The 16,553-nt window shown below is 41.6% G+C and overlaps 1 protein-coding gene and 2 long non-coding RNA genes across 3 annotated transcripts; all 3 read left to right on the top strand.

Moving 5' to 3' along the window:
- The first annotated feature begins 674 nt into the window (after positions 1–674).
- Positions 675–8,439, top strand: LOC144892803 (uncharacterized). Its single transcript, XR_013623953.1, has 3 exons — positions 675–811; positions 2,432–2,488; positions 8,397–8,439. It is a non-coding gene; the product is annotated as an uncharacterized LOC144892803 (long non-coding RNA).
- A 14-nt stretch (positions 8,440–8,453) lies between these two features.
- LOC144893055 (uncharacterized) lies at positions 8,454–12,521 on the top strand. The gene is made up of 5 exons (XM_078782674.1): positions 8,454–8,555; positions 9,226–9,381; positions 10,760–10,816; positions 11,532–11,690; positions 12,369–12,521. Exons 1-5 carry the CDS (start codon positions 8,454–8,456, stop codon positions 12,519–12,521), a joined length of 627 nt encoding a protein of 208 aa, XP_078638800.1.
- A 1,627-nt stretch (positions 12,522–14,148) lies between these two features.
- Positions 14,149–15,906, top strand: LOC144892802 (uncharacterized). Its single transcript, XR_013623952.1, has 3 exons — positions 14,149–14,201; positions 14,919–15,077; positions 15,756–15,906. It is a non-coding gene; the product is annotated as an uncharacterized LOC144892802 (long non-coding RNA).
- The last annotated feature ends 647 nt before the right edge of the window (positions 15,907–16,553 follow it).

The raw sequence follows: 16,553 nt of genomic DNA, 5'->3' as shown, positions 1-16,553 counted from the left end.
TTGCTGACACCGAGTCTAAAAGTAAAACCATCGATAAAAATGAAATCATATGGTGAGTTAGATTGGAGATAAAGGCGTGAGAGAGACTCAATGGCCTTGAAGTTACAGGCCTTTGAGAATTCATTTCGTTCTATAAACGGCAACTTTCATCGGATTTTCTTCCCGTTTTTTTTCAACCGAGTCTAAAACTATGTTAGCGACTGTGAAAAATGAAATGATTTATCGAATTTGATTTGAAATAAAACTGGGGGAGAGCAAGACACCACGGGCCTACAAAACAGGACTCAAAGCTATGCGAGTTAATAAAATGGTGGATATTTGTTTATAGCCACTCCCAGAATGGGTGGAGCTATGGGTGGAGCTACTCTGCAAACCGAGTAAGCCACACCCCGGACAGACACCCAACAGATAGACAGACAGACAGACAGAATCATCTACGGCTATTATAATATAGATTGGGGAAAGTCAATTGCAGCAACAAAGTAACAGACAGAGCAACATGTCGTCAACTTCCTGGTGGTTTCTTCCAGCAGTGAACTGAAAATAGCTGATGATGATATTTGCCTTAAAATTGTAATTTCTGTCATGGTTTTCACTTTTTATCATTCCATACTGTATACTTTTTCTCTTTACCTTTCGTTCTCCTCCACATTAGGATCCTGCCATGAAAAGCCCGGAGAGTGTCCTGATCCTGCACATTGTATCTGGGATCATTGGAACTGCAAAACATGCAGGTGTGATGATGAATGCCCAGGTAACCAGAAATGCTGCTGCACCAAAGATGGCAAGAGGATGTGCGTGGAACCAAAAGGTAGTGAGTGGGTTCAATCATGAATTATATCAGTGGTACACGTGCATTGAAAAGGGGAACATTCGGAGTAACAACGATGATCTGGATTTGAAATATCTTTCTATAATTCACCAAATGTCCGTCTGTCTGTTCGAAGGTACCGTAAAAACTGCTGAACCGATCGCAAAGATATTTTGGGTGGGTAATCCTGGGACCCCTGGGAGTAAAATAGGCTATTTAGTTTTCCCAATTTCAGTTTTGGTCTCCAGCATTCTCAGGTTTGGACTCCCGCCTAACATTCGCATTTGCATAACGTTCATTGTGACGATGTTCTCATTGTGACGATCTTACTATAATTCACCAAATGTCCGTCTGTCTGTCTGTTCGAAGGTACCGTAAAAACTGCTGAACCGATCACAAAGATATTTTGGGTGGGTAATCCTGGGATCTCCAGGAGTAAAATAGGCTATTCAGTTTTCCCAATTTCAGCTTTGGTCTCCAGCATTCTCAGGTTTGGACTCCCGCATAACATTCACGTTCACATAACGTTCATTGTGACGATGTTCTCATTGTGACGATGTTTTGACGATGTATTTGTTCACGGTAGTGTTTGATGTGACGGTGTGAACGTAATTTCTTCATGTTATTCGTTTCGTAATCCTTTAATCAACGTTTAATGTTAAATGAACGTTTAATGTTTAATGAACATTTAATGTTAAATTAACGTTTAATGCCCTTCGATGTCCGGGGCCGCAAGCACGCTGCACTGGACGTGCCAGCGTGTACCTTGCCCTTCGCCGTCAGGCTCGGGCACACCGCTGAGCCCCATCTGTGATGGGGACTGGGGCTTGAGATAGTGTCCCACGAACGAGGAATTCCCAGTAAGCGCGAGTCATAAGCTCGCGTTGATTAAGTCCCTGCCCTTTATATACACCGCCCGTCGCTACTACCGATCGGACGGTTTGATGAGAGATCCTCGGATCAGCCCCTGCATGGGTCGTTCTCGGTTCGTGCCTGTGCACCGAAAAGATGAGCGAACTTGACTGTCTAGAGGAAGTAAAAGTCGTAACAAGGTTTCCGTCGGCGAACCTGCGGAAGGATCATTATCGGGACAACATGAGAGCGAGCGAGACGCGAGACGTACGTGGTACGTGATCGTCCATGTACTGTTTTGCCATGTACTGTTTAGATTTTGATGATTTGCGTGTGATATGATTCAACGGATGTTTATATGAAGCGTTTAAAATAAAAAAGCCTTCAACTTCTGATATTTTACCTTTTCATTTGGGCTTCCCAATTGAAGCCCCGCCCGTAGGGCGGGTACTGGTGCTCGTGTAAATAATATGAGAGACGTAAAGGTAAAACAATCAAATATCTGATTGTTGAGATCTCCATTGGTGCAGCTTCCAGGTTAATAATGAAATATCTCAAGGGACTGAATATTTCGTTGAAAAATAATCTGAAAAATTCCATGAATCAACGAAATCAGTTCCCAAAACATGTTTGTGATGTAAAAAGAAAATGGTCTGGATATGCTTCACCTAAACCCATCTTTGTTCGATATATTTTGTTGTGTTAATGCTCTTTCAATGTCCCTTGCTCGGTGTGCAAACTGAACATGTTTTATATCTTTTGTTCCAGGACATCATCATCACCATCCTCCTCCTCATCATCCTCATTATCCTCCTCACTATCCTGGTAAGTTCTGCGAAGGATTTTGCATATTTAATGTAATTTAGCATTATCTTGAAGAAAAATGGCGTCGTTCAGGATAACTGGACACATTCTGCTCACTGCAGCATCAGATTACATGAAACCACCTGGTGGAAATCTCCATTGACTGTTACATCCCCGTGTAACTACACAGTCTGGGAAACCTTCAAGGTGGATGTAATCTATATTATAATAGCCGTAGATGATTCTGTCTGTCTGTCTGTCTATCTGTTGGGTGTCTGTCCGGGGTGTGGCTTACTCGGTTTGCAGAGTAGCTCCACCCATAGCTCCACCCATTCTGGGAGTGGCTATAAACAAATATCCACCATTTTATTAACTCGCATAGCTTTGAGTCCTGTTTTGTAGGCCCGTGGTGTCTTGCTCTCCCCCAGTTTTATTTCAAATCAAATTCGATAAATCATTTCATTTTTCACAGTCGCTAACATAGTTTTAGACTCGGTTGAAAAAAAACGGGAAGAAAATCCGATGAAAGTTGCCGTTTATAGAACGAAATGAATTCTCAAAGGCCTGTAACTTCAAGGCCATTGAGTCTCTCTCACGCCTTTATCTCCAATCTAACTCACCATATGATTTCATTTTTATCGATGGTTTTACTTTTAGACTCGGTGTCAGCAATAATTGAGAACAATCCACACACGCGGGAAAATGCAGAGATATATTTTTTAAAATCGCGTCATGGTGTATCATACACCGCCCAACATGACACCGCCGGCAATGTGTCGATATATATTAAAAATTCGCTTTTGCTTTTCCGTTATGATATATTACTATTTCGTTTGATGATAGTCGTCACAAAAACGTCAACAATGATGCCGACATATATTTCTTCGTTTTTATTTCATTCAACATATTAGCCGGAAGTAAAATATGTTTCAGGAAATTACCGAGAGATATTTCTTCGTTTTTTTTATTAGTTATGTGCGCATACACTTTAAATAGGTTTATTTGAAATCTTTAATTTTCCACAAACATTCCACACACGCGGGAAAATGCAGAGATATATTTTTTAAAATCGCGTCATGGTGTATCATACACCACCCAACATGACACCGACGGCAATGTGTCGATATCTATTTTAAATTCGATATATCATTTCATTTTTCACAGTCGCTAACATAGTTTTAGACTCGGTTGAAAAAAAACGAGAAGAAAATCCGATGAAAGTTGCCGTTTATAGAACGAAATGAATTCTCAAATGCCTGTAACTTCAAGGCCATTGAGTCTCTCTCACGCCTTTATCTCCAATCTAACTCACCATATGATTTCATTTTTATCGATGGTTTTAGAGTCGGTGTCAGCAATAATTGAGAACATTCCACACACGCGGGAAAATGCAGATATATTTTTTAAAATCGCGTCATGGTGTATCATACACCGCCTAACATGACACCGACGGCAACGTGTCGATACATATTAAAAATTCGATATATCATTTCATTTTTCACAGTCGCTAACATAGTTTTCGACTCGGTTGAAAAAAAACGGGAAGGAAATCCAATGAAAGTTGCCGTTTATAGAACGAAATGAATTCTCAAACGCCTGTAACTTCAACTTCAAGGCCATTGAGTCTCTCTCACGCCTTTATCTCCAATCTAACTCACCATATGATTTCATTTTTATCGATGGTTTTGGACTCGGTGTCAGCAATAATTGAGAACATTCCACACACGCGGGAAAATGCAGAGATATATTTTTAAAAATCGCGTCATGGTGTATCATACACCGCCCAACATGACACCGACGGCAACGTGTCGATATATATTAAAAATTCGCTTTTGCTTTTCCGTTAAGATATATTACTTTTTCGTTTGATGACAGTCGTCACAAAAACGTCAACAATGATGCCGACATATATTTCTTCGTTTTTATTTAATTCAACATTATTAGCCGGAAGTAAAATATGTTTCAGGAAATTACCGAGAGATATTTCTTCGTTTTTTAAAATTAGTTATGTGCGAATACACTTTAAATAGGTTTATTTGAAATCTTTAATTTTCCACAATATAATTTACTTGCCATTTATCATTTGATGATTACGAGACAAATTCCTCTTGAGGATCGTGACAATTCATGCGCTGCGTGGAAACTTCTATTTCCAAAATGAATGAGACGATCGATGAAGAACGCAGACTTGAACAGGATGCAGCAAGAAAACGAATGAGACGGGCGAACGAGTCCATCGACGAACGTCAATGCAAACTTGCGGGGTCACCCGTGGGAATCCCACGGGCATGGATGTGTGTGACATTTCGACATATTGAGTTAGATGCTGCACATTCATTTTTACAAAATGGTTACTGGCAAGTCATCAGATCCAGAAATGGTGTAAAAACCACCGTTTAGAGGCCATTTTTCCCCGCAAAGCGGGGGTTGGCCTTTTCGGGGACCGTGGTAGTTGTTGTTTTTTTGTCCCCTTTTTGAAGCAATGTTTTACGGCCGGATGCCCTTCCTGACGCCAACCCTTTTTGCCGCCTTCAACGACAAACAGGGAATTACCAGTGAACTGGTACTCAATTAGCCGACCTCGGAAGGATGACAGGCTGAGTCAACCCCCCTGGCATTAATTCGGCGATCGACCGAGATTCGAACCCAGGATCCTAAGCCGGCACCCTAGCCGCTAGCCCAACACCAGAAATGGTGTATCATACACCGCCCAACATGACACCGCCGGCAATGTGTCGATATATATTAAAAATTCGCTTTTGCTTTTCCGTTATGATATATTACTATTTCGTTTGATGATAGTCGTCACAAAAACGTCAACAATGATGCCGACATATATTTCTTCGTTTTTATTTCATTCAACATATTAGCCGGAAGTAAAATATGTTTCAGGAAATTACCGAGAGATATTTCTTCGTTTTTTTTATTAGTTATGTGCGCATACACTTTAAATAGGTTTATTTGAAATCTTTAATTTTCCACAAACATTCCACACACGCGGGAAAATGCAGAGATATATTTTTTAAAATCGCGTCATGGTGTATCATACACCGCCCAACATGACACCGACGGCAATGTGTCGATATCTATTTTAAATTCGATATATCATTTCATTTTTCACAGTCGCTAACATAGTTTTAGACTCGGTTGAAAAAAAACGAGAAGAAAATCCGATGAAAGTTGCCGTTTATAGAACGAAATGAATTCTCAAATGCCTGTAACTTCAAGGCCATTGAGTCTCTCTCACGCCTTTATCTCCAATCTAACTCACCATATGATTTCATTTTTATCGATGGTTTTAGAGTCGGTGTCAGCAATAATTGAGAACATTCCACACACGCGGGAAAATGCAGATATATTTTTTAAAATCGCGTCATGGTGTATCATACACCGCCTAACATGACACCGACGGCAACGTGTCGATACATATTAAAAATTCGATATATCATTTCATTTTTCACAGTCGCTAACATAGTTTTCGACTCGGTTGAAAAAAAACGGGAAGGAAATCCAATGAAAGTTGCCGTTTATAGAACGAAATGAATTCTCAAACGCCTGTAACTTCAACTTCAAGGCCATTGAGTCTCTCTCACGCCTTTATCTCCAATCTAACTCACCATATGATTTCATTTTTATCGATGGTTTTGGACTCGGTGTCAGCAATAATTGAGAACATTCCACACACGCGGGAAAATGCAGAGATATATTTTTAAAAATCGCGTCATGGTGTATCATACACCGCCCAACATGACACCGATGGCAACGTGTCGATATATATTAAAAATTCGCTTTTGCTTTTCCGTTAAGATATATTACTTTTTCGTTTGATGACAGTCGTCACAAAAACGTCAACAATGATGCCGACATATATTTCTTCGTTTTTATTTAATTCAACATTATTAGCCGGAAGTAAAATATGTTTCAGGAAATTACCGAGAGATATTTCTTCGTTTTTTAAAATTAGTTATGTGCGAATGCACTTTAAATAGGTTTATTTGAAATCTTTAATTTTCCACAATATAATTTACTTGCCATTTATCATTTGATGATTACGAGACAAATTCCTCTTGAGGATCGTGACAATTCATGCGCTGCGTGGAAACTTCTATTTCCAAAATGAATGAGACGATCGATGAAGAACGCAGACTTGAACAGGATGCAGCAAGAAAACGAATGAGACGGGCGAACGAGTCCATCGACGAACGTCAATGCAAACTTGCGGGGTCACCCGTGGGAATCCCACGGGTGACCCCGCTAGTAATATATATTATGTGAAGCTAGTTGATGCTCTCTTGTTGGCATTTGACCATTTTCGGATGTGGAAAGGTCATCCTGTTTAAATTTAGAACGGGATCTAATTCAAACTTGGTACAGACAAAGCGGGGGTTGGCCTTTTCGGGGACCGTGGTAGTTGTTGTTTTTTTGTCCCCTTTTTGAAGCAATGTTTTACGGCCGGATGCCCTTCCTGACGCCAACCCTTTTTGCCGCCTTCAACGACAAACAGGGAATTACCAGTGAACTGGTACTCAATTAGCCGACCTCGGAAGGATGACAGGCTGAGTCAACCCCCCTGGCATTAATTCGGCGATCGACCGAGATTCGAACCCAGGATCCTAAGCCGGCACCCTAGCCGCTAGCCCAACACCAGAAATGGTGTCATGAACACAATTTATTTACGCACAAGCACAAAAGCAAGACGGGCCGATTTCCGATTCCGACGGGCGAGACGGGCCGATTTCCGATTCCGACGGGCCGATTTGGAGCAAGAAAAAGAACGAGACGGGAGAAAAAGGAGAGAAACGAGACGGGGAAAGCCGATTGGAGAGGCGAGTGAGGCGCGATTGGAGAGGAGTGTGAGGCGCGATTGGAGAGGAGTGTGAGGCACGATTGGAGAGGAGTGTGAGGCGTGATTGGAGAGGAGTGTGAGGCACGATTGGAGAGGAGTGATTGGAGGGGAGTGTGAGGCACGATTGGAGAGGAGTGTGAGGCACGATTGGAGAGGAGTGTGAGGCGCGATTGGAGAGGAGTGTGAGGCGCGATTGGAGAGGAGTGTGAGGCGCGATTGGAGAGGCGTGTGAAGGATTGGAGAGGAGAGGAGTGTGAGGGATTGGAGAGGTGAGGGATTGGAAAGGAGAGGGATGTGAGGGTTTGGAGAGGAGAGGAGTGCTAGGTGGAGAGAGGAGAGTGTCAGGTGGAGACAGGAGAGTGTCAGGTGGAGACAGGAGAGTGTCAGGTGGAGAGGAGTGAGGGGTCACATATTATGTGAAATAACTAAATTCACACCATTTCTGGATCTGATGACTTGCCAGTAACCATTTTGTAAAAATGAATGTGCAGCATATAACTCAATATGTCGAAATGTCACACACATCCATGCCCGTGGGATTCCCACGGGTGACCCCGCTAGTAATATATATTATGTGAAGCTAGTTGATGCTCTCTTGTTGGCATTTGACCATTTTCGGATGTGGAAAGGTCATCCTGTTTAAATTTAGAACGGGATCTAATTCAAACTTGGTACAGATTTCCCTAAAACTGGATTCATTTAATTTGTGAACACCGATACCTTTCACATCAAAGGTTGCAGGAAGTTGACAACTTTGGAACAATCATAATTTACAATGAAGGAGCATTGCAGAGTCGTGGTTCATGATACATATTTCGGTACAATTGCTATTTGTTTCCATGACAATCAATGAGGTTTTCATGAATGATTTCAGGAAAGTGCTAACGTATACATGAAGTGCAAACAGCAGAATGTTTCAGAATAATTTAAGGGAAATAAACCTCAGAATTAGTCGCAGTAATACAATTTGGATTACGGGAAAAAAAAGATTCCATGAATCACTGAAGTTAATTCATCCATGTGGTGAACATTTTGGACATTGCTCTGCGCACCAGTTATTACCTCCTTTTTCGTCCCCTGCAGTTCCATGTTATGAGGACAAGTGCGGGGAATGCCCTGAACCAACACACTGCACGTGGAATGAACACAGCTGGCACTGCCATCGTGATTGTGACTGCCCAGGAAAGCAGAAATGCTGCGTCACCAAGAACAACAAGAGAATCTGTGTGGAACCCAAAGCTGGTGAGTGGTGACAGACAAAGAGATAACCATGGAGAAGACATTGTGTAGTTCCGGGATATTTAGGGCGACGTCTCCTGACTCTTACCATAGACACATCAACCAAAATGAGCAGAAGAATTTCTAGGAAAACAAACAAGTCGTTTCCACTTTCCTCTTTTTCACAAGTGTAAGTTTCTTCTTCATTTGTGCAGTGCTCCACTCAAAATGCATCTTTCCTTCAGTATTTTGCACAACCAATCGTATTACAAAAAACACCCTTGATAATGTTCGAAACATGGTTGGGTCAGAGAGCAAACCAAAACTCAGGATATCTTAGACATAATGGAACTTCGGAAATGGAAATGGGCAGGACTCATTAGAAAAAGGTGCAATAACAGGTGGACAACAATTTTAACCACATGGAGACCAATGGATGGCAACAGGAACAAGGGATGGCCACGCCTAAAATTGAGAGATGAAACATACAAATATTGGGGAAAGTCAATTGCAGCAACAAAGTAACAGACAGAGCAACATGTCGTCAACTTCCTGGTGCTTTCTTCCAGCAGTGAACTGAAAATAGCTGATGATGATATTTGCCTTAAAATTGTAATTTCTGTCATGGTTTTCACTTTTTATCATTCCATACGGTATACTTTTTCTCTTTACCTTTCGTTCTCCTCCACATTAGGATCCTGCCATGAAAAGCCCGGAGAGTGTCCTGATCCTGCACATTGTATCTGGGATCATTGGAACTGCAAAACATGCAGGTGTGATGATGAATGCCCAGGTAACCAGAAATGCTGCTGCACCAAAGATGGCAAGAGGATGTGCGTGGAACCAAAAGGTAGTGAGTGGGTTTCAATCATAAATTATATCAGTGGTACACGTGCATTGAAAAGGGGAACATTCGGAGTAACAACGATGATCTGGATTTGAAATATCTTACTATAATTCACAAAATGTCCGTCTGTCTGTTCGAAGGTACCGTAAAAACTGCTGAACCGATCGCAAAGATATATTGTGTGGGTAATCCTGGGACCCCTGGGAGTAAAATAGGCTATTTAGTTTTCCCAATTTCAGCTTTGGTCTCCAGCATTCTCAGGCTTGGACTCCCGCATAACATTCACGTTTGCATAACGTTCATTGTGACGATGTTCTCATTGTGACGATGTTGTGACGATGTATTTGTTCACGGTAGTGTTTGACGTGACGGTGTGAATGTAATTTCTTCATGTTATTCGTTTCGTAATCCTTTAATGAACGTTTAATGTTTAATGAACGTTTAATGTTTAATGAACGTTTAATGTTAAATGAACGTTTAATGCCCTTCGATGTCCGGGGCCGCAAGCGCGCTACACTGGACGGGCCAGCGTGTACCTTGCCCTTCGCCGTCAGGCTCGGGCACACCGCTGAGCCCCATCCGTGATGGGGACTGGGGCTTGAGACAGTATCCCACGAACGAGGAATTCCCAGTAAGCGCGAGTAATCAGCTCACGTTGATTAAGTCCCTGCCCTTTGTACACACCGCCCGTCGCTACTACCGATCGGACGGTTTGATGAGATCCTCAGATCAGCCCCTGCACGGGTCGTTCTCGGCTCGTGCCGGTGCACCGAAAAGATGAGCGAACGTGACTGTCTAGAGGAAGTAAAAGTCGTAACAAGGTTTCCGTCGGTGAACCTGCGGAAGGATCATTATCGGGACAACATGAGAGCGAGCGAGACGTACGTGGTACGTGATCATCCATGTACTGTTTAGCCATGTACTGTTTAGATTTTGATGATTTGCGTGTGATATGATTCAACGGATGTTCTCTGAAGCGTTTAAAATATAAAAGCCTTCAACTTCTGATATTTTACCTTTTCATTTGGGCTTCCCAATTGAAGCCCCGCCCGTAGGGCAGGTACTGTTGCTAGTGTAAATAATGTGAGAGACGTAAAGGTAAAACAATCAAATATCTGATTGTTGAGATCTCCATTGGTGCAGCTTCCGGGTTAATAATGAAATATCTCAAGGGACTGAATATTTCGTTGAAAAATAATCTGAAAACTTCCATGAATCAACGAAATCAGTTCCCAAAACATGTTTGTGATGTAAAAAGAAAATGGTCTGGATATGCTTCCCCTAAACCAATCTTTGTTCGATATATTTTGTTGTATTAATGCTCTTTCACTGTCCCTTGCTCGGTGTGCAAACTGAACATGTTTTATAACTTTTGTTCCAGGACATCATCATCACCATCCTCCTCCTCATCATCCTCATTATCCTCCTCACTATCCTGGTAAGTTCTGCGAAGGATTTTGCATATTTAATGTGATTTAGCATCATCTTGAAGAAAAATGGCGTCGTTCATGAAAACTGGACGCATTCTGCTAACTGTAGAATCAGATTACCTGAAACCATCTGGTGGAAATCTCCATTGACTGTTACATCACGTGTAACTACACAGTCTGGGAAACCCTTAAGGTGGATGCAATAATATATATTATGTGAAGCTAGTTGATCCTCTTGTTGTCATTTGACCATTTTTGGATGTGGAAAGGTCATGCTGTTTAAATTTAGAACGGGATCTAATTCAAACTTGGTGCAGATTTCCCTAAAACTGGATTCATTTAATTTGTGAACACCGATACCTTTCACATCAAAGGTTGCAGGAAGGTGACAACTTTGGAACAATCATAATTTACAATGAAGAAGCATTGCAGAGTCGTGGTTCATGATACATATTTCGGTACAATTGTTATTTGTTTCCATGACAATCAATGAGGTTTTCATGAATGATTTCAGGAAAGTGATAACGTATACATGAAGTGCAAACAGCAGAATGTGTCAGAATAATTTAATGGAAATAAACCTCAGAATTAGTTGCAGTAATACAGTTTGGATTACGGGAAAAAAAAGATTCCATGAATCGCTGAAGTTAATTCATCCATGTGGTGAAGAATTTGGACATTGCTCTGCACACCAGTTATTACCTCCTTTTTCGTTCCATGCAGTTCCATGTTATGAGGACAAGTGCGGGGAATGCCCTGAACCAACACACTGCACGTGGAATGAACACAGCCGGCACTGCCATCGTGATTGTGACTGCCCAGGAAAGCAGAAATGCTGCGTCACCAAGAACAACAAGAGAATCTGTGTGGAACCCAAAGCTGGTGAGTGGTGACAGACAAAGAGATAACCATGGAGAAGACATTGTGTAGTTCCGGGATATTTAGGGCGACGTCTCCTGACTCTCACCATAGACACATGAACCAAAAAGAGAAGAATCATTTCTCGGAACACAAATAACGCGTTTCCAATTTCTCCTTTTTCAGAAGTACAAGTTTCTTATTCATATTGACGATATTCCACTCAAAATCCATCTTTCGTTCAGTATTTTGCACAACCAATCGTATTACAAAAAACACCCTTGATAATGTTCGAAACATGGTTGGGTCAGAGAGCAAACCAAAACTCAGGATATCTTAGACATAATGGAACTTCGGAAATGGAAATGGGCAGGACAATAGGTGCAATAAGCAAAAGGTGCAATAACAGGTGGACAACAATTTTAACCACATGGAGACCAATGGATGGCAAAAGGAACAAGGGATGGCCACGCCTAAAATTGAGAGATGAAACATACAAATATTGGGGAAAGTCAATTGCAGCAACAAAGTAACAGACAGAGCAACATGTCGTCAACTTCCTGGTGGTTTCTTCCAGCAGTGAACTGAAAATAGCTGATGATGATATTTGCCTTAAAATTGTAATTTCTGTCATGGTTTTCACTTTTTATCATTCCATACTGTATACTTTTTCTCTTTACCTTTCGTTCTCCTCCACATTAGGATCCTGCCATGAAAAGCCCGGAGAGTGTCCTGATCCTGCACATTGTATCTGGGATCATTGGAACTGCAAAACATGCAGGTGTGATGATGAATGCCCAGGTAACCAGAAATGCTGCTGCACCAAAGATGGCAAGAGGATGTGCGTGGAACTAAAAGGTAGTGAGTGGGTTCAATAATGAATTATATCAGTGGTACACGTGCATTGAAAAGGGGAACATTCGGAGTAACAACGATGATCTGGATTTGAAATATCTTTCTATAATTCACCAAATGTCCGTCTGTCTGTTCGAAGGTACCGTAAAAACTGCTGAACCGATCGCAAAGATATTTTGGGTGGGTAATCCTGGGACCCCTGGGAGTAAAATAGGCTATTTAGTTTTCCCAATTTCAGTTTTGGTCTCCAGCATTCTCAGGTTTGGACTCCCGCCTAACATTCGCATTTGCATAACGTTCATTGTGACGATGTTCTCATTGTGACGATCTTACTATAATTCACCAAATGTCCGTCTGTCTGTCTGTTCGAAGGTACCGTAAAAACTGCTGAACCGATCACAAAGATATTTTGGGTGGGTAATCCTGGGATCTCCAGGAGTAAAATAGGCTATTCAGTTTTCCCAATTTCAGCTTTGGTCTCCAGCATTCTCAGGTTTGGACTCCCGCATAACATTCACGTTCACATAACGTTCATTGTGACGATGTTCTCATTGTGACGATGTTGTGACGATGTATTTGTTCACGGTAGTGTTTGACGTGACGGTGTGAACGTAATTTCTTCATGTTATTCGTTTCGTAATCCTTTAATCAACGTTTAATGTTGAATGAACGTTTAATGTTTAATGAACATTTAATGTTAAATTAACGTTTAATGCCCTTCGATGTCCGGGGCCGCAAGCACGCTGCACTGGACGTGCCAGCGTGTACCTTGCCCTTCGCCGTCAGGCTCGGGCACACAGCTGAGCCCCATCTGTGATGGGGACTGGGGCTTGAGATAGTGTCCCACGAACGAGGAATTCCCAGTAAGCGCGAGTCATAAGCTCGCGTTGATTAAGTCCCTGCCCTTTATATACACCGCCCGTCGCTACTACCGATCGGACGGTTTGATGAGAGATCCTCGGATCAGCCCCTGCATGGGTCGTTCTCGGTTCGTGCCTGTGCACCGAAAAGATGAGCGAACTTGACTGTCTAGAGGAAGTAAAAGTCGTAACAAGGTTTCCGTCGGCGAACCTGCGGAAGGATCATTATCGGGACAACATGAGAGCGAGCGAGACGCGAGACGTACGTGGTACGTGATCGTCCATGTACTGTTTTGCCATGTACTGTTTAGATTTTGATGATTTGCATGTGATATGATTCAACGGATGTTTATATGAAGCGTTTAAAATAAAAAAGCCTTCAACTTCTGATATTTTACCTTTTCATTTGGGCTTCCCAATTGAAACCCCGCCCGTAGGGCGGGTACTGGTGCTCGTGTAAATAATGTGAGAGACGTAAAGGTAAAACAATCAAATATCTGATTGTTGAGATCTCCATTGGTGCAGCTTCCAGGTTAATAATGAAATATCTCAAGGGACTGAATATTTCGTTGAAAAATAATCTGAAAAATTCCATGAATCAACGAAATCAGTTCCCAAAACATGTTTGTGATGTAAAAAGAAAATGGTCTGGATATGCTTCACCTAAACCAATCTTTGTTCGATATATTTTGTTGTGTTAATGCTCTTTCAATGTCCCTTGCTCGGTGTGCAAACTGAACATGTTTTATATCTTTTGTTCCAGGACATCATCATCACCATCCTCCTCCTCATCATCCTCATTATCCTCCTCACTATCCTGGTAAGTTCTGCGAAGGATTTTGCATATTTAATGTAATTTAGCATTATCTTGAAGAAAAATGGCGTCGTTCAGGATAACTGGACACATTCTGCTCACTGCAGCATCAGATTACATGAAACCACCTGGTGGAAATCTCCATTGACTGTTACATCCCGTGTAACTACACAGTCTGGGAAACCTTCAAGGTGGATGTAATAATATATATTATGTGAAGCTAGTTGATGCTCTCTTGTTGGCATTTGACCATTTTCGGATGTGGAAAGGTCATCCTGTTTAAATTTAGAACGGGATCTAATTCAAACTTGGTACAGATTTCCCTAAAACTGGATTCATTTAATTTGTGAACACCGATACCTTTCACATCAAAGGTTGCAGGAAGTTGACAACTTTGGAACAATCATAATTTACAATGAAGGAGCATTGCAGAGTCGTGGTTCATGATACATATTTCGGTACAATTGCTATTTGTTTCCATGACAATCAATGAGGTTTTCATGAATGATTTCAGGAAAGTGCTAACGTATACATGAAGTGCAAACAGCAGAATGTGTCAGAATAATTTAATGGAAATAAACCTCAGAATTAGTTGCAGTAATACAGTTTGGATTACGGGAAAAAAAAGATTCCATGAATCGCTGAAGTTAATTCATCCATGTGGTGAAGAATTTGGACATTGCTCTGCACACCAGTTATTACCTCCTTTTTCGTTCCATGCAGTTCCATGTTATGAGGACAAGTGCGGGGAATGCCCTGAACCAACACACTGCACGTGGAATGAACACAGCCGGCACTGCCATCGTGATTGTGACTGCCCAGGAAAGCAGAAATGCTGCGTCACCAAGAACAACAAGAGAATCTGTGTGGAACCCAAAGCTGGTGAGTGGTGACAGACAAAGAGATAACCATGGAGAAGACATTGTGTAGTTCCGGGATATTTAGGGCGACGTCTCCTGACTCTCACCATAGACACATGAACCAAAAAGAGAAGAATCATTTCTCGGAACACAAATAACGCGTTTCCAATTTCTCCTTTTTCAGAAGTACAAGTTTCTTATTCATATTGACGATATTCCACTCAAAATCCATCTTTCGTTCAGTATTTTGCACAACCAATCGTATTACAAAAAACACCCTTGATAATGTTCGAAACATGGTTGGGTCAGAGAGCAAACCAAAACTCAGGATATCTTAGACATAATGGAACTTCGGAAATGGAAATGGGCAGGACAATAGGTGCAATAAGCAAAAGGTGCAATAACAGGTGGACAACAATTTTAACCACATGGAGACCAATGGATGGCAAAAGGAACAAGGGATGGCCACGCCTAAAATTGAGAGATGAAACATACAAATATTGGGGAAAGTCAATTGCAGCAACAAAGTAACAGACAGAGCAACATGTCGTCAACTTCCTGGTGGTTTCTTCCAGCAGTGAACTGAAAATAGCTGATGATGATATTTGCCTTAAAATTGTAATTTCTGTCATGGTTTTCACTTTTTATCATTCCATACTGTATACTTTTTCTCTTTACCTTTCGTTCTCCTCCACATTAGGATCCTGCCATGAAAAGCCCGGAGAGTGTCCTGATCCTGCACATTGTATCTGGGATCATTGGAACTGCAAAACATGCAGGTGTGATGATGAATGCCCAGGTAACCAGAAATGCTGCTGCACCAAAGATGGCAAGAGGATGTGCGTGGAACTAAAAGGTAGTGAGTGGGTTCAATAATGAATTATATCAGTGGTACACGTGCATTGAAAAGGGGAACATTCGGAGTAACAACGATGATCTGGATTTGAAATATCTTTCTATAATTCACCAAATGTCCGTCTGTCTGTTCGAAGGTACCGTAAAAACTGCTGAACCGATCGCAAAGATATTTTGGGTGGGTAATCCTGGGACCCCTGGGAGTAAAATAGGCTATTTAGTTTTCCCAATTTCAGTTTTGGTCTCCAGCATTCTCAGGTTTGGACTCCCGCCTAACATTCGCATTTGCATAACGTTCATTGTGACGATGTTCTCATTGTGACGATCTTACTATAATTCACCAAATGTCCGTCTGTCTGTCTGTTCGAAGGTACCGTAAAAACTGCTGAACCGATCACAAAGATATTTTGGGTGGGTAATCCTGGGATCTCCAGGAGTAAAATAGGCTATTCAGTTTTCCCAATTTCAGCTTTGGTCTCCAGCATTCTCAGGTTTGGACTCCCGCATAACATTCACGTTCACATAACGTTCATTGTGACGATGTTCTCATTGTGACGATGTTGTGACGATGTATTTGTTCACGGTAGTGTTTGACGTGACGGTGTGAACGTAATTTCTTCATGTTATTCGTTTCGTAATCCTT

This window comes from Myxine glutinosa, chromosome 7 (assembly GCF_964187855.1).
Source record: "Myxine glutinosa chromosome 7, kmMyxGlut1.1, whole genome shotgun sequence".
Taxonomy (NCBI): Eukaryota; Metazoa; Chordata; class Myxini; order Myxiniformes; family Myxinidae; genus Myxine; species Myxine glutinosa.
Note: the sequence above shows the minus strand (reverse complement) of the source record. Positions and strands in the feature narration are given on the sequence as shown.

What these genes read in the sequence shown, in the direction of transcription:
- LOC144893055 (XM_078782674.1), top strand. Translation starts at nt 8,454, where the DNA reads ATGAACACAGCTGGCACTGCCATCGTGATTGTGACTGCCCAGGAAAGC. An exon ending in CTGTGTGGAACCCAAAGCTG is followed by an intron (nt 8,556 to 9,225) that starts GTGAGTGGTGAC and finishes CCTCCACATTAG; the next exon opens with GATCCTGCCATGAAAAGCCC. An exon ending in CTGTGTGGAACCCAAAGCTG is followed by an intron (nt 11,691 to 12,368) that starts GTGAGTGGTGAC and finishes CCTCCACATTAG; the next exon opens with GATCCTGCCATGAAAAGCCC.